The 23,025-nt window shown below is 27.6% G+C and overlaps 1 protein-coding gene across 4 annotated transcripts in view; it reads right to left on the reverse strand.

The window, feature by feature from the left end:
* Nucleotides 1-1,615: 1,615 nt before the first annotated feature.
* LOC111683000 (calcium/calmodulin-dependent protein kinase kinase 1) overlaps nt 1,616-23,025 on the reverse strand; it is a 42,613-nt gene continuing 21,203 nt past the window's right edge. For all 4 annotated transcript variants that reach the window (XM_046950615.1, XM_046950618.1, XM_046950617.1 and 1 more), the window contains 5 exons: nt 18,369-18,723; nt 13,407-13,594; nt 12,022-12,255; nt 8,602-8,891; nt 1,616-5,669 (listed from right to left, as the gene is read on the reverse strand). In XM_046950615.1, the coding sequence (XP_046806571.1) occupies nt 5,591-5,669; nt 8,602-8,891; nt 12,022-12,255; nt 13,407-13,594; nt 18,369-18,723 (1,146 nt within the window). In that variant the 3' untranslated portion in view covers nt 1,616-5,590. The remainder of the gene's footprint in view (nt 5,670-8,601; nt 8,892-12,021; nt 12,256-13,406; nt 13,595-18,368; nt 18,724-23,025) is intronic.

A 23,025-nucleotide genomic window follows, 5' to 3' on the forward strand; every position in this document is an offset into this window, starting at 1 on the left:
AATGAAAAAAAGTATGTAAAATACTTTTTTAATTTTCAATACCAAAATGTAAGATGTACATCTTTTTTTCAGTTTTTATTAAAATGAAATGTCAAAGAATAAAAAATATTTTTTTTTTCGTTTGTAAATTATAAATAATTTTCGGGGTTTTAAATAAATGAAAATTGTCACAAAAAATAATAAACATTAAGTTTAAGTGATAGGAAAAACTTATAAGTGCTAAAATCCTCGCAATTTTGCGATGAAAATTTAAAGTTTTGTGAGTGCGTTTAGTTCTCACAAGTTTGTTTTATTCTCCCAGAGCTCGTCTGTGTGAAGAGAATAAAAATTTTTGTTTGAAAACCTCTTCAGTTTCGCCTATATGTAAGAGTTGAAATACAAACCTGGGGATGCGGTTGCGTTTTCTGGTTCCCAGAGAAAATGTTAATTAAATGGAGTTTTTGTATTTCATAGTTTATTTATTCACCACATGGTTTTTCCTTATTAAAAGTATGAATGGCATGGTAACTCTAAATGTAAATGAGAGAAAATTCATAAACAAATTAAAATAAATAAATAAATGATGTGGATTTCTTCAACGATTTAAGTTGTCAAAACTCAATATAAAAAAATATCCGTCTCCGCAGCCGCAATATTGTATTTCTACTTTAATACTATATGTGAAAAGTATTAACCAATAGGAACGCAGATTGTGTGACGTCACAGCTCATATATGCGCAGAAAGTTTTAATTATGTTCGCCTGACGACGTAATCTTTACTTTATCATTTTTGAGTAAAACTTACTTTTAACTTATTTTTCAAATTTGATTATTATTTTTTGGAAAGGGAAGGGATTTATGTGCCAAACCTGGAAATGTTCGAACGTTAATTTTATAATGAAGTTTCGATAAATGAGCAAAAAAAAGTTGTAATAAATAAGGTGAGAGCGTTTCGGCAACAAACACAATATTATTTATTTTTTTTGCTTTAAAAACACAAATGTAATTTTTTTAGAATAAAAATAAATTTATTTTGAAACAACCCAAACACTTTTTAAATAAACAAATAAAAATCAACTGCCTTAACGTCTTCACCTTACTTAGTGCATCCCGACGTCAGTATTATTATATTTTATAAAACATTATTATAGTTTTAGTGTGAACGTTTTTCCATTCTGTCTATTATGAATTAAAAGTTCACCATTATTTTTTCACTTTTCTCTTTCCTTATATTCTAAACACTTCAAAAAGGAGAAATAATATGTAAGGAAAAAAGTACAATTATTTAAATATTTAAAAGGAATTTATTGCGAAAATGTTTGTAATGAATTAAATAATATATAATTAAACTAAAAATTGGCACCAGGTGTAATATTTGTTGGGTCTTATGCAAGAGAATAGCTGAGGATTGCTTAAGGGTGACAAAAATTCTAGCAAAATGCTGAGAATAAATTAAATGCACTAATGAATGTTTTGGGTGGCGATAGAGGGTATATGCTATAAGATATTGATTATTTCTGGTATAATTTTCTAGGTTTTTGAACTCATGAATTTAAAAAAAAATCAATAAAACTTTTATTTTTAGAGCATTTTCTAAGTTGCTGTGGTTGTTAGTAAAACTTCATTTTTAATAGCATTTATTCTGATTATTTAATAATTTATTAACAATTTTTTATTTGATAAAAATAGAGAGAAAAAGGAAGTATATTTTGTTCTTTAATAATGTAAAATTAATTATAATTTTGGTAACATTCACAATTTCATTGCTAAGCACATTTGCGTATTTCATTTCACATACAATATTTTCGAATACATTTCATTTCTCTAAGCAATAAGGATCCATACGATTATTTGGAATATTTTATTCATATTATTTAAGTTGATATTAAAAGTTTACAATTTGCGTAGAATTCAAGCTAATTTTTAAGTTATACAGAATAATTCGTTGTTAATTTATATGTTAAAAAGCTAATTATTTAAGAATATGTATGTATTTATGTATGTATGTAAAATAATTTTTTCAGTTTCCCTATAAAAATGAAGTTTGATTTATTTTATAAAATTGTCTAAATAAATTAACCTTATCTTACATTAACTAATTTCACTCGGTCCATTGTGATTCCCCTATTGCATTATAAGGGCATATAAATAGCAAAATAATGAAAAAATTCTGAAATGAACCAAACCAATTTCTCAACAATTTTTTAAAACATTATTTTTGTATGAGATACAAATTACGATAATATGAAAATCCACTAAAATTCATATTGTGAACCAATTGAAAGGTATTAGACATACATACATAAATACATACATACATGCGTACATACATATGTATTAAATTATTTATGTATATATTTTGAATGCTACAATTATGTTGGTACATAGTTACTTATGTAAATATTATTAACTCAAATGTATGTTACATACTTACAGTATGTTTAATATAAATATTTTAAAAATATATTTGTTTTTACTCATTATAAATAATAAAAATAATAATATATTAAGCTTAGTGTTGGTTAAAATTATGTTCGCTTTTGGGTGCTTGTTTATATTTATAATTTATGTTTTTATTTTAATTAATAATAAAATTGATTTCATTAAAAATAAATTTATGAAATGATCTATGTATGACATGTAAATTGAATGCATGCAATACATTTCTTACATAAAAATTATATTTTTATTTATATATTATTTATAATTTTTTCTTAATGTATCAAATGGTCCCGAAAATAATTTTCGTAATCTATACTAAATACTATATAAAAAAATGTACGATAATGGGCCGAACCTTGTTCGTTAATAATTTGATTAAATTTGAATCCTTTCTTACGGCATTCGTTTGAAACCAGATTCATTATTTATAAATATCTTTTTCTAATAGAGAGTAACAGCTTTGTTACAATTGGAACGGCTGGCGACAAATCACACAAAATAGCGAGCGACGAATTAAAATTAAGCGACTGTCGGCAGACCACGTTTTTATACCCTACACCATTTTAGTGGGGTGGTTTGGTTTTTTGCTGGTGTTTGTAACGCACAATAATATTGGTCCTATACAAACCTTAAAGTATACCAGTCGGTTCACAATAATTTTCTGAGTCAATTCAGCTATGTCCGTCCATGTTAACCTTGTAATCAAACTACATATCGCAATTTTGAAGATAATTCAATGAAATTTTGGTACATGATATTCTATCGCCCCAGGGACGATAGAATTAACCTATTGAAAATGGTTAAGATCGGTTCATTATTTCACCTGGCCCCCAAACAACAGCTTGTTAGGTTTACAACAAAAAGTAGTCAAACTACAGGTCGCAATTTTTTGCTAAATCACTATTTATTTGTATACAGGTGTAAGGTATTATAAGGTATAACTTCTTACTTGATTGATTTAAACATATTATTCTCTTTAATTCCTATTTATTTCATTAAATATCATCCATTAATAACACATGCCGAAAATGAAATTTTTTCAAGATTTTTAACAAAATATTTTGAACATATGGCAACGCTACAATATAAAAATAAGAGAATAATGAGAGGATCGCCAGAGATCGCAAGAAAAGTAAAATATACAACCATAATGTCGCCAACTACAAGACGATATTTTGCTCTCTTTACATAATGTATGAAAACTCATTGTCGACAGCGGTTGTGGTTCCAATTGTAATTAAGCTGTAATGTTCTTTAATCAACGTTCACACCTATCAAATATTTAATGAAAATAACGTTACATTTAACAAATAGACATTTTGATTTTATTTAAATATATATTTATTTACACAAACATTATATACATACATATATACATATGATATCATTTTAGAGTTGCTTTATTAGTTGTGTTTTGTTGCTATCATTAAGTATTAACGCTCAAAGTAAGCAACAAGACGAATATTACCTGACATGGCATTACCCTACGGAAAAAATTAGCTTAATTTTGAAATTATTTAAAATTCATTTAATTTTTTTTTATTTGGTAATATTCTTCAATTTATTTATTTTTTTTTTTTTTTGTAAATATTTATTTATTATTTGGCAATTTCATATAAATTTTGAAATTTAAAAACGTTAGGAGTTTACGTTTAAAATTATACAAGTTAATTTTATTCAAATGTAAAAATACTCATATCATTGTCTTTATGTAAAATAAAAAATCTTTTTAAATTAAATTTAAATTGAAGAAAATTACTAAATAAAAAAAACTTTTTCAAGAAAATAAAAAATTACTTCAAGATTGCGTTGCTAACTTTGACCGTAAACACTCATTTAAAGCAACAAAACACAACGTTAAATTGTGTTTTATTTGAATTGGTAGCACTTGTAACGACGTTAAAATTAACTTGTATAATTTTACATGTTAACACCTAACGTTTAAAAATCTTAAATTTATATGGAATTGACTTCGATCGTTAGTAACGATCGATCGTTGCTAGCAACGTTAACAAACACAACTATGGTATTGCAATCATGGTTCCAAGATTTGAATAAAAGCCAACCGTGTTATACTGTCACAACAACTTAAGGTGATATTAGACGACATGTATTTTACGTATGTACTGTCACTTTTTTATATTCATATGTAATTTCGTATGTATGTATGTTAAAATTGTCATGTTTTCCGTATGACATGACCTATAAATATCTTCAAAGCTTACTTTTTAATGTGTAAAAATTGTTAAAATTTTAAATTAGTTTATAAAAATTTAAAAAATATAACATTTTAATCTTCATTATTTATTTACTTTTTGGTTAGTAAGAGAGTATTTGGTTAGTAAACAACAATCAGACTTTCCATAGTCGATCGGTGAGACCCGAGAAAAAGGTGACTGATAAAACTAAGAGTTGATTTTTAATTAAAGAACATTTTCTCTCAATTGGGTTCTTATTATTCTAAAAAATGATTCCCGTTTTTAAATTGTAATGTTTGCTAAACATGGTTAAAACTGCTGACATTCTTAAAAGGCTTTTATGTTTTTTTTTTCTTCTTTTAAGCAAGGTAAGATACATATTTAATCAAAAGTTTCCTTAAATGGACCTAAATAAATTTTCAGCTATTAAGGATATAAATAAAAAGTTTAGTATTTGGATTGTAAAAGACCCTAATACGCGTATTTGTCCAATTTACAAGCTGTGTCGAATCGTTTTATATTAAAATAATATTTATACTTAGAAACTAAATTATTTAAAACTTGTGCAACATTGTACCTCGATGCCGATTGTGAACTGGACAATTGATTTAAAATGTTAAGGATCTATTGCATAATTTTTACTAAATATAATATGTACTATATTTGATAGTGTTTGTTGTAATACATAATGTTAGTATTACGTATTTATTATTATTATTTTTTATATTAATTATTCGAGAAAAGCAATTGTTTTGTATTTTTTACTTAGTATTGTGCATTTTTTTATAATTTAACCTCTTATTCACAAACTAAATTTTTATTTTATAAATGGTTTATAAATTAGATTTTGTATGATAACTTTGTTTTAGAAACCTTTTATAAAATAGAAATGTTTGTGAATAAGGGGAATAATAATTTATAAATAACTTTAATTTGTGTTTCTATTAATATAATGAGTTACTGTTTTGCTTTTATTGGGATTCTTCATTTGTGCAATTTGAAGGAGAATGCTCAGTAAGAGCTGGAAGTATGTTATCACCAGAAAGTTGCCTGAAAAATATATATATGATTACGTTACAAATTTTTGAGACACATTTATTATATTAATTTTATGTTCATAAATTAATATATTAATATTCACATAATTCTTAAACTATATCGATTAAATATTAGTAATTATAATAATAAACATATTTACTACTTACAATGAGTTAATCACACCGTAATGCACTCAATTTGTTTTTTAGCATAAAATACTCTAACAGGATGCTACCCCCGCCCGTGAAATTGTTCTATGGCTTGTAAAACTATATCCTGCTAAAAATTAGGCTGACAGAACAACGTTAACAGATGCCGCAAGGGCTCTAAAGTTTCCAAGTGAATTTACAAAGTAGAAAATGTACTTATATTTGAGATATATTTTTAAAAAATGTTTTTTTACTTTAAATATATCTATATTTACTCGGATATTAGTTTTTGTCCGTATATGAAAACGCGAACTTGTTGTCAGCTATGGTCAAAAAAGTTTAAATTTTTCAAAGGCCGTTTCAAATCTCCAATTTCAGTTTTTTTTTAAACTTTGTTCAACTAATTTCAAAATTTGTAGAAGATCTCATGGGGATTTATGGAAAACAGATAAGTGAATAAAACGGTGAAAAATTAGATCAATGATTCTTACAGTTTAGCTGTACCTGCGATTTGAACTCTGCGGATTTCAGGATTTCAATTTTCCCGAAATCCTCCGAGTTTAAATCGCAGGTACAGCTAATCTGTAGGAAACATTGATTTAATTTTTTACCGTTTAATAGCCTTATTTATTGTCTATAAATCCCAATGAGATCTCCTAAAAATTTTGAAATTTGTTTAACAAAGTTTCAAAACAACTGAAATTGGAGATTTAAAATTACTCACTCGTGCACATTACGATCCCTTTACAATAAAGTTCAAAATTTATTACTAAATGGGCATATTTGAGCAAAACATGAAAAATCGATATTTTCCCCTTGTAAATGTACTTAGAAACTTCAGAGCCTTTGCGGCACCTGTTAACGTTATCCTATCAGCCTAATTTTTTGTGTGATATAGTTTCACAACCAAAAGAACAATTCGAGAGGGGAGGACGGGCAAAATTCGTAACTTCGTACAGTGAATCAAATAAGTTTTTTTGCCTGCCTTTATTTAAAAGAATATAATGACGCAATTCCAATACAATATTTTCGATTTTTAGAACAAGTGTAAATCAATGAAATACAATTATGAGATTTTTAATCAGTATTATACAAAATAAATTAATTTAAAAATATTAGAAAAAATGCACTAATTGGCCTTTCAAAATCTATAACTGTCAAAGGGGAGCTATTTGTATAAAAGAGAACCATTGAACCCCTCATTTATCTTCTCCAAAGTCCGAACTAGGTGGAACACTAGTATTACATTTAAGCCTGTAAATAGATTTTAGGTTGCTTGGAATCAATTTAAAAAGAACTGCCGTGTGATACAGAAAATACTTAATACAGACTTTTTATAAATAGAAATGGTTATCATCACCTAAGTTCAAAAAAAAACAATATTTTTCAGCTAATACATACAATTATATCCCTAGAACCCGAATGAAGAATAGCTATCCTGATCAAAATATGCTGACAGTATTTTATTCGTAAAATAGTTTTAGTTTGTGAATAACCAAAAACTCAGATTATTTTATAGCCACGATCGGCAATTCCTATACACAGTGTTTTTGGCCTTTACTAAATTTACACAGATTACTCCCACGCATAGAAAACACAATTCAGTCTCATTTGAGCTGTCATAGAAGAAGGTTGTGTCGTCGCTCGTTTCTTGCTTTTGCAATGAAAATGAACGAAAGTATATTAATGAAGGGATGGATAATACTAATTATTGTTGTGCTTTTTTAGTATATTTAGTAGTTTTTATTAACTTTTTAAAATGTTTTTTCTTTCAACATAATTTGCAAATTATAATAATTAACCAAAATTTAATGTACTTTTGTTTAATTTTTACCTTTAATATGTATATATTACAAATATAGTTAAAAAGCTCAAATTTGTGTTTTTATATACATATATTTTAATATTTAAAATAAATATGTGCAAAACAGGGCACAAAATATTTACTACTTTTAAACTAAAAAATATTAGTTTTGTGTTACATTAAGATTATTTATAAATATCAGTTTTCAATACATGCATTTTTGTGGAGAATAAGTGCAAAATATAGTCCAGGTCCAAGATTATATTATATTATATCTTGCTCTGAGTTCAAAATTACTTATTTTTTTCTAAATAAAATTCAAGAAAAGACATATTTCATGTTAAATATCTGTTAAGAAATGTTTAGTCGTACCAATACTAAAATATCTAAAACTTGTTTTTTAAGTCTACAGGAGTAATATACATAAATCTTAAATTTTATTAAATAATATAGTAATATTAAAAAAAATAAACAAAAAAATAAAAAAGCAAAATACTTTAACTAAAAAATAGCAATATTAATATCTGGATGTCACTTATTACAGATTAGGTTTTTCCTTAAAATTTTTAAAATGTTACATAGGCAAATAACTTAATTGATTCACTGTATGTATTTACAGTGGAGACTACTATGCGTTTGGCTCACAATCACTTTCTAAATCTATATAACTGTTCCGTCTGTCTGTGTGCCCATGTAAACCTTATGCCTTATCTTCGTTTATCTAGTACCTCTGCAAAAATTTGCACTACTTAGTTTTATATATTTATGTAATAATACTTCCGAAATTCTTAGCGAACAGAGATTCTAAAATCCCTCTACCGAAAATAGACCCGCATTGAACCCATGCCCCCATATAAAGCTTTTTCAGAAAATAAAAAACAAATTAAATGCTTTAATATACAAAATAGTCCACATTTTAATATAACCATTGGTGTATGGTCAACCATGCTCGGCTGTACATTTTTACATGTTTTATTTAAATAGCACATACCTGTCAACAATCATATTATAGGATCCAGGTGCTGAATTAGAACGTCCCGCGCGTATAAATCTTTCTAAACGTGAACCGCCACGCTGTGGTGCTCGACCCGATATTCCACGTGAGAATGGATTACCAAAGGAATGTTTCTTTAGCATTGTTTTTATTAAAATCAATGTATCCAATTTTGGAATGCTGCGTACCACTGAATTAATATCATCATCATTAACTTGAACTAATCGGCAGTTTTCCTCCTCACTGGGCAATGGATGTAGACCACCAGCAGTCACCCAAACGTGTTCCTATGTTAGTTTTACCAAAAAGTTTTATTGTTTATAAAATTAAAAATCAGATTCATATTTTAAATTCTACATTTAAATAATGTAAATAAACATAATAACCAAGGAAAAATAGTTCTAGAATAATGTAAATAAACATAAAAACCAAGGAAAAATAGTTCTAGAACGACACGATTCTTGGAATCAGTTAAAAAAATTAAAATCAAAATATAAATATTTCTGCATAGGACTGTACTATAAGAAATTAAAGAATTCCCTTATTAAAATGTAATACAGTACTTTTTGCTTATAGTCCATTTTGCTTAAAGGCCAAAAACGGATGTAAGCCAAAACAATCCTATTCACTTGCAGGTTTTTCCAAATTTCATACAAATTATTTGTTCTTATGTCTACTTCGCCTATAGTCCAATTTCGTTTATTGTATAGAAAAAATATTTCATATAGTCCACCCTGTTTTTTGTAATACTTTTTTTAACAAACTTTGCCAGTTTGTTAAAATATTTTTTGAAAAAAATAGAACCATTTATTGTAAATTGTTTAAAAAAGAAACAATCTAAGATTACATAATTTTTTCAAAAAAATGTTCAACAATTCGCAATTTCTATTTCATAAAGAAATTGATAACTATATTGTGTTTGATTTAGTCATCCAAAGAGATTATGCCCGAATTCAGAAAGAAAAAAATCAAATTTTTCAAAATCAAACTCATTTTAATACAAGAAATGTTTTAAATATTATAATTCCAAGATGCAGATTGGAAAAAACAAAGCAACGTATTGATTACGTAGGTGACAATTTATATAATAACTTACCACCTTCTTTAAAATCAATTGAGAATTTCAATATTTAAATCATTAAGTAAAGATTATATATATAGTTTAGTTATAGAAACGTTTCTATAGGAACTGCAATAAACAGCAATACTTTCAATTTGTAATATGAATTTTAACATACTATTATAAATTATAAACATATTATTTGTACACTTTAAATATGTATCTATATACTTTGCCAACATGCCTTAAAAATGCCTTCTTGGCGCTCTAGAACTCATCACCCTTAAAGTATACAATAGAAATTAAGTTCCTCTTTTTCATTTGGTATTTAAAAAAAATATCTTAACCTAAATTATCTACAATACACTTGTCACTTCGCCTTTTGTTACAGCTTTTAATTAAAAATTTTGTTTATTTCCGGGTTTTTGATTAAATTAAACTTTAACAGATTTCTTTTGTAATAATTGTAAATAAATTACTATCAATGTCCATTATAAAATAAATCATCCTTATATTGAACACATAAAAAAATCAAAAATGTTTTTTTACAACATTATTCTCTTAAAAATTTAATTTGCATTTAAAACTTTTTCCCAACAACAGTTTATCTATCCCTTTGGTCTTCCGTCTGTCATTAACAATTTAAATAAATATGTCATGTTATTGTTTAAATAAAATTTAAAACGGGCCTTAAAATGGATCTCATACTTTAATTTTTTTTTTTTTGGTTTTTTATTGCAATAACCTTTTATTTTCTTTAAAAAATTGGTTTTATTGATGAAAGTACATACTTTGTATATACATAGTCCAAAATGTGTATTATATCAGGATTCAGTAATAGTTCATAAAGTGGCTTAAAAAGAAATTCGGTTATAGTTCTAATTAGCTTATAGTCCACAAAAATTGTACAACTGTAGTTGTGGACTATAAGCGAAAACTATTGTAGCAGAACAGAAAGCGAGGATGAATATATTCCCAACAGAAAATTTATAGCTTACTTTACACAGGGTATGGCCGCTTGAAAATGACACACTAACTGATATACTTGGTTTGCGATATTGTGTGTAGATTATACTTTTTTATAATATACTTGTGTGTTGAAAAGTAGCTATTCCTACATTCTTACTTAAAGTATCTACAACAACTTTCTAGTTAAAATACATGTGTATTAAGAAGTATCTAAATATGTATGTTTTTTTTAAATGCTACCCAAATACAAGTATCTACAAATTCATTCATACGTAAAATGCCATTCCAATTATCACTAGATCATGATCCTTATTTTAAACAACAAATTTTGCTTAAAATTCATCTAAACATTGCAAAAACTGTTGATCCAAATAATATTTTTCAATAAATTAAAAATTTTTTGTCGATTAAATTACAGCACACTTGATTTTTTTATATTATAATTTTCTGTTCTCATACTATACAATGTTAATCACTCGTATATTAAAATGTAATGCAGAAAAAAATTTAAACTTCATATCCAGATTTTATATACAAGTAAATCAAATTATAAGTAACACAAAGTAAAGCACACAACATTGGTTACAATTCCGAGTACTCTGAAAATTTTCTGTGGGGTTCTGTACAAAAATATACATACATTTAATTTCTCAACAGTTTGACAATTCTGATCCTAATCTTAATAGTACCCAGCAAAAAATAATTGATGTCATACTTTACAAACGACATCTTAATAACATCTTAAAATGCTATTATATATTTTTCGCTTTTATAAACCAAATATTTCCTTACAAATGAAAACCCAGTTAAATGTGAGGAAAGGGATGTAGAAAAGTCACTACAAATAACATATTCGAAGTACATCAAACATTGATGAAAAACCAATGAAATTAACGAATTCGGTTTATTTTTTACATCCAAATATCGGATTTTTATTGCATCTATGAATATCATTAGTTGTAGTTCATAGTTGTCAAAAATGAACAACATCCCTCCAATGACACGCTATTGTAAAATTCATAGGTTTTTCACCAAAATTGGAAGTACTTCAAGTATGTTATTTGTGGTGAAAATTCTACTTCTTTTTCCTCACTTTTTTGCTGGGTATCGCTAAAAACAAACGCAGAAAAATTTACTATTTTTATGATTTTAAATTAAACGTTCTCTAAAGTTTCCCTAGAACTAGTAATGAAAGAATTGGTTCCAGAAGCATTCCGTAGAACAATAATACATATATAATACTTCCACAGAACCAGTTCCGGAGGTGACAATTTCGAACAAAAATAATTGGACTAAACGTCAAAGTAAAACAAGTACAGGCTGTTCTAGATCTAGATGTATGATGTTGCTGTTGTTTATAAAAACACAAAACCTATTCTTTAACCCACCTTTAACTGTGGCAAAGTAATACGATCTGCTGGATCCTTTTTTAACATACATTTGATGCAGTCTCTTAATTCAACTGAAGTCTTTGGGTTTTCTGGAAACGATAATTCTTCATTTTTAATTTTTTCATATAAAGCTGGAACTGATGAGGCTTCAAAAGGTACGTTGCCATAAACTAATGCATAAAGTGTTGCTCCTAATGCCCATATATCAGCAGCTTTACCACAGTACATATTCTGTAAATGAGAAATAATTTAATATTTAAAGATATTGATAATGTTAATATTTATTTCTAATGCAATGCGCGTTGTTGCAATATATACATGTGTACGTACATTAATGTGGCCAACAAATGAAAGTTGCTAATCTTATAAAAAACAAATTTGAATAGATTGATTTATGACACTAAAGTACCGTCCTTCAGTGTCCTTGATTGAATTATTTACAAATGAAGATACCATTATTGTAAGTCTACCTCTCTGTATTGGACTAAAACATGCTCATGCACTTCTCATGTCTCAAATTATTTACTGTTTTGAGGTTGAGACGTATTCTTGATACTATTGTTAGATTTGTTTATAATGTCAAATGTCGGGATAATATATCCTTTACGTACAGCAATCGAAATCTAAATTTTTTTATAATGTTATAAGAATTTTTTTTCCTTCTACTTTATATAATAACTTTGTATTCTTGTGGTCTTCTAAGAATCCGAAAGTTCATATTCCTAGAATTTTTAGACTCTATTTTGAAAGGATATTTGTGGTGAGGATTGCTCGGAGCTGAAATTGTTTCCCTCATGAACTACGTAAATTCTCTCACACGAACAATGTTTTTCGTCTTAAACATAAGATTTATTTTGCCAGTTTGGCTCACTTGTAGTCGTAAGTAAGACTAAGATTTCATCTCGTTATTATTATTCTTTATGATGCTGATTTGTCATACTGCTGATTGGGACCTACCTACATTTTCTATATTATTTACTTCAGAAATTTGAACTTATGTCTGGGGAGCAAATTATATGATTTGGATTGTAACTTTTAATAATTAGTTTTAAATCCTTTTGTAAATAGAGGGTTTTTATTACTCTGTAACATATATTTATATTTTGACCTTTATGGCTTTGCATTGCTATATTGAATAAATTAATAAATAATTGAAGATAATCATTTATATTTAGTACGTGCAATTCTTTCAATAAGATTAGCGCTTTGATATTCTTTAATGTATGTACGTATGTATTATATAATGCTAAATTAAATGTAACAACATATTTAGTAATATCCCCCTTTATTAAATTATTTCCGGAAATCTTTTTAACTAGATTAAATCTATTAAAAAAATTGTTATAAATCTTCAACGCTTCTCATAAATCTTTGATGTTTACCTGTCCAACGTTTAAAGATTCTGGTGGCCTAAATGCTGGAGTTCCAGCTGTTGAACAATTAGTCATTGTGGCATCCTCTCCAATGAATTCATTACAAACACCTAAATCGGCTATTTTAACTCGACCACATTCAGTTAATAATAGATTTCCAGGCTTTATATCGGCATGAATGATTCGCTGGTAGTGTACTAAAAATAATAAAACATTTATTATTTTCTTCATCTTTTTCTGTGTAAATATGTATGAATGTATATTAATTCATTCTCATGTTGCTGTATGTTTGCACATTAGAGTGCTCGAATAATCTGTTCATTGGATCGTAAAAGCATATTAAGATAAATATAAGCATGATTGAATAACGTTAATCCGTTGACAGTCAGTTTCTGGGACTTTAATGTTTTTTTAACTAATTAAATATCTTCTGTATACAATATGATATGTTCATCTATATATAAAGCAATTAAAAAACGTATATGGCTTGGATTTCGATTTTCATAGGTGGTTTATTCATAGAATTTTCAAGCAACCACAAATATCGTCCAACAATTACACTAGTTTACAACGATTTTGCTCATGATATAAAACCTATATGGATTTCTTTATTTTGTCCGCCTAAATACAGAAAAAATACATATTTAAAAAATCTAGGACGTAAAATTTTTGAATTATTCATAAAGAAAGGAAAGGCTAAAAAGTTTAAATTAGGAGGACAAAATTAAATATTTAGGAACGTAGTTATTTAGAATACAAAAAAATTTTACTGGTCTTCCTCACAACTCTGTAACAATGGATTCCTGTCACAAAAATATTAAAAATTACGTTGCAATAATGTTAAATCCTGATGAATAGATGCAATTTTTATCACACACACTTCCAAAGGTTTTCGGAAAAGGTATAGGTGGGAATGTAAGAAATGAACTATGAGGGATAATTTAGATACGTAAGTTTGTAATTCAGAAATAAAATGTCAATAATTTTTAATTTTTTTTCAAATTATCAAAAAAATACTAAAAATCGGGCCAAAAATTAAGAAATCTGATAAAAATTGGGTTAATGAAGACGTAAATTTTATTTTATTGATTTCTTTTTCTGAGTTGATTGTTAGGTTCCCAAAACAGGTGCAAGCACCCAAAAATCCAATCTCTTTTTGAAATATTTATTCATTACTACTGAAGAAGGATACTTCACAAAACCACTGTAATGTTGAAAAAATTCCTTATACATACTTTTTTAAATTATATTTTGTAAAACAAATATTTCTTTAACCATTTTATATTTGAATTTTGTGTTTTATACAAAAATAATTTTTCTCAATTTTTTTAAAGTTCCTTTTTTTATGTCAATAAATTAAATACTAATTTATTTTACAATTATAAAAATCACAACCACTGCCTTTATTTAACCAGAAGGAAATATAATATAATATTAACATCCTATAGGTTATGGGCCTTTAATTCGTGTGTGATACATAATTGTGTGAAATAAATTTTGAAAAATAGAAGATCTCAAGTCATGCGTAAAGAAATTGAATGGTGAAATTCAATTAGTTAAAGAGAACTTGCGGGAAATAGTTTCCAATGAAAAGCCTGCATCTCTATATACATTTTGGTCGCAAAAAACGGTAAAGCACCTGCTACTATTGGACTTTTAGTCGTAGATTCTCAATTGCTACATTTAAGAAAGAAGAATTAAGAATAGTGCACGAAAAATTAACTTTATCTAATAAAGTGATGCAATAAATTATGTAGAATGCAATTGAAACCAAATCAAGATATGGAAGCTCATGTATTTGAAATTCTAGAAACGATTAACAGATTAAGCGGTTTGGGAGAGGATTTAGCCAATCACCTGCAAGTAGCGTTTTTATTGGGAAGTTTGCCAGATGAATACAATGCAACAATTACTGCTTTGAAAGTGAGATCTGAAGATGAATTACCATTGGATCTTGTTAAGGAAAAATTAATACAAGAATATAAAAGAAAACAATCAAGTGAACAGGAACAATCAAGTACAACGAATTTAGCGTTGAAAATGTAAAATATGAACGCAAAGAAATGCTATGGATGTGGTAAGGTTGAACATATTAAGCGTGATTATCGTGTCAAAAAGAATTTTTAAAGTAGGTTAGGTTGATAGGAGGATGTATGCTACATCAAATCCGAAGAAATACACCTAGGCCACAATCGGGCCTGTTGTGGGCTCCTTGTCGTGAGAAAAAAAAAACAAAAAGAAAGGGAACTGAATGAATTATTTTTGAGTGTTCAGAAACTCAGTTTCCTGAACGTAATTCCTTAGAATCTTCCAATCAGTGTTAGTCAGGAATGTAATTTCAGGAATAACATCACTTCCAAGATGCTTGGATCTAACTTCGACGAATGCCTGGCAATGGCAAAGAAAGTGCTCCAGAAGTTCACTGTCCTCTCTACATGCTCTACATACGTCTGAATCCGCATGTCAAATTTTGCATAAATTAATACTATCATACCATCTTCAGACTTGGTCACCCCATAGGATTTTCGAGGTTCTACCCACTGTTTCATTATTCCAAGAGGTCTTATGGGATTCTTTCATCCATATTTTTAGTTCAGCTTTTGTTGCGTCAAATGGTTTTGCGTTTGTCAGGTTAACTACCTCGAGCTCCCTTGCCTTTAAACCTATTACATTCGCTCTTTCGTTACCGACTACTCCCGAGTGAGCTGGTATTCATATGATGTGAACCTTAACTCCGGGAGAGTTTTAGTTTAAGCTTTCTTACAATCCAATACGGTCTTAGATTTAGTTCTATCTCCTGATATCGCCCTAATTGCCTTCTGGCTGTCGGTAAATATATTAAACGCTGTAGGCTCCATATTTATTCTAATCCAATTTACGCATTCCTTTATTGCTCGTACTTCTGATTTGGTAATATAAATATATATTTACCAAATCATAACACAATCTGCAGAATAATCTATATATTATTGAGCAAATGCAAATATTGTTAAAGCAAGTGAAATCGAAAGTGATAACAAAATTATAATTATCTAATGAAGAAGCATAAAATGTAAGAAGATCATCTAGAGCAAACAAGGGGATACCACCAGAAAGATAAAGATAATGAGAAATGGATAGCTACAATGGAAGAAGAAATACAAGCGATGTACTCAAACAATACTTGGGATTTGGTTGAACTACCATAGGATGGAAAGCTATTGGTTGCAAATGGCTATAAAAAATCAAGGCGTTAGCAGATGTTACGACAAAATATAATGGGGGGTCTTGTAGCAAAAGGTTTTTCTCAAAAGTATGGGCAAGACAATGATGAAGCATTTGCTCCAGTAATTAAACAGTTCACATTTAGAACTCTTCTAGCAATTGCGTCATACAAAAATATGATAGACATCAGATTGAAAACAGAATTTTTGAATGGTGATTTTAGAAAATGAAAACAACCAAGAAGATTTAAAATTTCAAACAAATCAAATTTTGTATGAAAATTAAATTAAAGCATCAACGGTTTCAAACAGTCAGCGAGATGTTGGAATCAAAAACTTAATGAAGCATTAATAAGTTTAGGATTCAGACTGTTGTTTGTATACAAAAGCAAATGGTAAAAATAAAATGTATTTACTAGTTTATGAAGATGATATACTTATTATAACGAAAAATAAGAGGATATGCTTGCAGATCTCTTAACAAAACTATTGCAAAATATCAACAAAATTCCGAGATATGATTGGTCTTATATAAATGTTTTACAAATTGAGAAGGGGTTTTGAACAAAATATTACAAAATATTACCTATAAGAAAATACTAAATATTCTCGATAAATATTTTATTTTCCGTAGACTAAATATATTTATTAGGGTACACTAAACAGGTATATGCATCACTACAACAATACAAAAATAACATGTATTTTGTTTTTGTAATTGTATGAGCTCAATGTCAAAATAAATTAAAATATTTTTTGATGTTAGTCTTTTAAAAAAATTCTTAATTTTATTTCAAAAAACATGCAGTAATTTTAAATGGAATTTTAAGGGATATGCATGTTTATATACTTATATTAAGGTGGATGCTATTGGTAAAAGTTACAGAGAAATTGGCAGAGGACCTGACAAAAGCAAGATTTTGGAATAACCTGATTTGTGCCACGAAATTTGTATATTTAGCTACAAAAGATTGTTGATATCTGAATTGGCCTGATTTGTGCCAATAAAGTTGTGTTGTGGCTACCAAAGTGTGGCTAAAGACAACAGCCTTCTCAACGCCTTCTTCAAAATACGGGGGATAGTTGATATCTGGAATGACCTGATTTGTGCCATTAAAGTTCTATTCTAAACGGATGAAGTTTGGCTAAAGACAGCGGACCTCAGAAAGGGCGCAATGCGGAAGATGGTTGAAATGTATTTTTTGTGCAAACAATATTATTTTTTTACAAACTAAACATTTTAAATTTTTTTATTATTAAAATTTTATTTTGTTTCAAATAAACAAAAACATATTTTGACAGAGAAGGTATGCAAATAAGGAAACAAAAAAATTATCAGCTGCTCGATTGCATATACCTGTTTAGTGTACACTGATATTTATAATATTTTTGTAAACTGACGTGTAGAATGCTTGAAGTAGACTACTTTTATAAACGTCACAAGCGGCGCATGAACATGTCAGCTTTGTCAGATTTTGACAATTTATATTAATTTTGTAATGTTTATTTATTAATTTTAATAAATAAAACGAATTTGACGGTGAAATAATAAACAAAATCTGCAAAGAGCGAAGTTCATTGTAAATAAAACCTTAGTCGTAGAATACGAAGCTATGAAAAGCAAGCAATGCTTTGTCGCGAAAATGTGTTGTGTGGACCACCAACATTAATCCCCACAAACTATTATGTAATATGTAGTCGATAATATTTTAGAATTTGTCGAGAAAGTTAAATTCCCCCTCTGTAAATGCCGATGTATAATACTTACGATACTCTAAACCCAAAAGGGTGTCACGGAAAACACTCCAAGATCTTTCCTCAGTTAGGGGATTTTTTGTGGGAACACTTAATACTTCGCCTTGTTTAACAAGTTCAAAAACCATATAAAGAGAATCCTCTACAGGATCATCAAGTACTTCCACAAGTTTTACCACATTCGGGTGGTCTAATTTTTTTAAGACGGCAATCTCTCGATAAACTCGATCTAAAGGCGATGTACTTTTTTTTGGACCTCGTTTCATAAGACCGGCTTGGCGTAGTAAACGTCGTTTTGAAAGTATTTTCATGGCATAGTGAGTTGAATCTTCTTCTGAGTAAGCCAATTTAACGAGACCATAAGAACCCTGCAAATAAATGACATACATATGTAATAAGTTAATTTTCCATAAATGTTCAACTTACGGGACATTTACTGCATTATAAAGATATTCAAATAAAATTTATGATTTTCAGAGGTTTTTTAATTTAGTTTTCATTATTTTTGTTTATTTTTGGAATTTTAAAAAGCCCATATTTAATCAAGAATTATAGAAACATAGATTGCGCATTCAGTATGTAAAAAAATGTTCGTTCTGCGCATGTACCTCATATCAGCCTAGAACTTGAAATAACAAAGTGACATTTTTGGAAAATAAAAAATATTTCGATACAAATAAAATACAAAATACAAATAAAAAAACTACTTTCGCACGCCTTGGAGTTGTTGGTGCTTTTGCAATTTTTCACAGCGCATTTCATATTTAAAGTATTTTATTTTTTTAAATTTTTACAAAATTTTGTAACGTTTTTAAAATTTTTTTAAAAATTTTTTAAATTTTTTTTAGACGTCAATCACTTTATTTGCTGATGTGACGTAGCACATCGAACACCTGTTGATTTAAACCAAAAAAAAACCTGCGCAATGCGTAATCTATATTTTTATAATTCTTGATATTTAATGGTCTAGTTGTCGGAAGATCTGTTAAATGTCTAATTTCAACCATTTTCAATAGGCTTCGTCCCTGTGTCAATCACGTTTGATCCAAATTTTATCAAAATATCCTAACATTTCGGCCTGTACATTGCACACAAGGTTAAATGGACAGCTTCCTTGTAGGTCGGTGTAGGACCAATAGTGGTGTCGGGTATAAAAAGTTCGATTAACATCTATATTTGAAGTTATCCAACATTTGTAGTTTAAATGACAACATGTATGTTTTGTTAAATATCTATAATGGAAATCGCAGAAATATATAAAGAACCACAAATTACAATAAAAGTTTTACCATCGATTTGGAAGAAATGCCGTGATATAAAAAAGAATCCCTCTTATTTTAAATATATTAAGTAGAAAACACTTTTCTTATGTTCGTTCTCCAAATGTAAGCTTGGATTGAAAGCACTATGCTACTGATATGATATAAAACAAATTCCACATTATGTCAAATTCCACTGTTATGTTCGATAACAGCATATCAGTTAGATTCATAACGAAAGTGGTTATGATCAATATAAAAATACTGACCAAAATTTTAAATACTTTTTTTTTAATTTGAGGCATTTCGGATTATTAGTTGTGATAAAAATACAATGTAAATTCGCAACTTCGTTTTTTTGGAGCACTCTAATGTACATGCATTTTTTTCACATAAAAAAATAAAGTAAATATTGTTTTGTATATAAATGCTTATTGCAGTAACTCTATAAGCCACCCACTTTCACAATTCGATTGTAATGGTGTGCTTCTTGAGTTGCTATAAACCATATTTATTGCCCCTAAAAGATTCTTAGCGTATTATGGTAAATTATAATATTTGTAAGAAACTATTTGTAAGAAATTTAACTTCTAAAAACTTGATATAGACTTGAAATTTCTAAAAATCCATGCAAGAACTCTGACGCAACATTGATTGAAATTAGTTTAGATGATTGAAACGACAATCAAGAAGCAGAAAATCAACTATGCTGAAAAAACGCAATATAACCACAAATTTTAATATGAATATTCAGTGAAAAACCCAAATAATAATTGAGCAATATTTAGCCAAATTTATTCTCATATGAAAAGTAACTAAATATTGCAGAATATAAATTTCATTTTGAAAATAAAATTTATATATATTTTTGTTGCAAGAACATAATAAGCTACTTTGAAAATATAATAGAACTAGTTTTTTGAAAATAAAAAAAAAAAAAATATTAAATTATTGTCAGGCAATAACTTGATAAGTCAAAATTTTTTCACAAAACAGTGATTTCCACTTTATTTATGAAGTCATCCAATAGTTATTGACCGTATATGATAATTAGTCGTATTTAAACTACAAATTTAAAAAATCCATTTTTTTGGAATTTTTTAAACTTTGAGTTACTGCAATAAGCAGTGTTAGAAAAACTACGTTTGCTACTAAGTATTATATTGCTTTAACTACTTCTTCAAACAATTGTCTGAAGTTGTAGCAGTAGCATTTGTTTTGTTTTATAATCAAACATTTTTAAAACTTTTGCTACTTATAACAAGTAATATTTTTATATTCGGCTGTGCCGAGTCTTATATACCCTTCACCAAGTATGTTTTAAAAAACAGTTTTTATTTACTTTGTATCTCTGCACACATGTCACACATAACATACACAAAAACAAATATAAACAGTAGCAGAAAAAAATATTAACCGTTGTACTGTAATACCACCGTCAAACTGTATTACCAACATATTACTGCTTTATCTCCTTGTTCTTGTTATACAAAAAAAAAAATACTCAGCTGAATAAAACCAAATACATCTCCACACGCACATGTACATCTTTATCCAATTCACAGTGTTGTTGTTGCTTTCTTATCAAAGCATGAAAAAATGTGGCTTTTTTGATGAAATTTTCAGAGGTTGTCTCGGAATTTTGCTCATATCTCCGTTATTTATAGACCGATTTTGCAGATGTTAAATAGCGATCTTCTCGAAAGTATGTCTAACTGAATTATTGAAGATTCGGATCTCGCCGATATCTGGGGACCTCTAAAAACTGATTTCAACAGACAGACAGACAGACAGACGGACACGGCTTAATCGACTCCAGAATATATATATACTTTATAGGGTCTGAAAATTATATTATAGAAATTACATACGGAATGACAAACTTATATATACCCTTCTCACGAAGGTGAAGGGTATAAAAAAGCAAATCTCAAAATATAGAAGTAGTAATAAAACAGCAGCAGTAGAAGTAGTTCTAAATAAAACATAAACTACAAATGAAGTAGTAGCTTAAAAATATAAATAATGTTATTTGCAGAGATTATAATTTTTATTATTTTTATTTAAAAAAATTAAATTAAAAATTTTATTTGGTTTGTATTTCGTTTCTCAAAAAATACAAATTGCTTTTGATTTATATATTTTATATTTTCCGAAAATATTACTTAAAACTTTTTCAAATAAAAAATCAATAATAAAAAACAAATAATTTTTAAAAAATAAAGGTTCAATTTCGAGAAATACTAATGAAAATGTAGTATTCGAAATTTATTTGAACCACATATATTTTGCAATATTCTCAATATATTTTGCAACTATCATATTTGATAGGTAATTATGTAAATATAACAAACTTACTTTTCAATTTCTCTTCCCTTTTCTTTAATTCCTTTTATCTTCAAAATAATTTTTAAATTTTTCACAAAAAAAAAAATGTAATGTATGTTTCGTGTTTTTCAGTTATCAGTAAAGTTACTTATTATCTTAGTTTAACTGAGTGTAATTGGCCAATTAAACTCAAGTTATACTTAAGTGAGAATGCACAATTAACAAAAACAAAAAAACAATGATTTGGGAAGAACAAAAACATAATATTTTAAGTAAATTGTAATTTTTGATTTGTTTTGTTTCAATGATTATTGTTTTAAATGTTTATTTAACATTTTTCCAAAATTTTCCATTTTACAAAAGTATTGTTTGCAAAAAACATCTGTTCATTGTTTATGTTTTTGAATGAAAACTTGGCAATACTAACAAAGTTAACTGAGCTTAAATCTAAAACTGAAAAACACAATTATCGGTTAAAGTCCTCCTAAATTTGTTCCGAGTTTAATCCAACAGCAAGTTAAGCCTAGTTTAACTGAAGAGTAAGAAACCCGAAATTAGTAGCATAATAATAAAGAAACATCTTAAGAATCGACGTTTTTTTTAAATTAGAAATATCGTTAAATTGATTTAATATCATCTGTCACATACATATAGAGATACAAATTATTAAATTATTTCGACATTCAAGTTAATATCGATTGAACATCGATCGCTAAAAATTAAAAGTGAAAAAGTAACACATTTTGGGTATACATATGTGTATTCAAATTAAAAATGTATTCATGATGTAAAAAGTAAGGTGGGAGCGTTTCGGCAACAAACACAATAATTTTTTGTTGTCTAGAGTCGAGTTTTGTCAAAATGAAATTTCTAAAATTGAAAAATAATAAACATTGGAAAGAAATAGTTCTTGTGTATTTCACAATATTACCCACAAAACCGTCGTTACATTTAGCTTGTATCTGCAGCATTTCTTCATTTGAATTTTCTTATTTGAAAACTTTTTATGAACATTTTAATTCATAATTTTAAAAATAAATTAATTTATTATGACACAACCCAAGCTCTTTTTAAATAAACAAA

The sequence above is a fragment of the Lucilia cuprina genome, chromosome 4 (genome assembly GCF_022045245.1).
Source record: "Lucilia cuprina isolate Lc7/37 chromosome 4, ASM2204524v1, whole genome shotgun sequence".
Classification (NCBI taxonomy): Eukaryota; Metazoa; Arthropoda; class Insecta; order Diptera; family Calliphoridae; genus Lucilia; species Lucilia cuprina.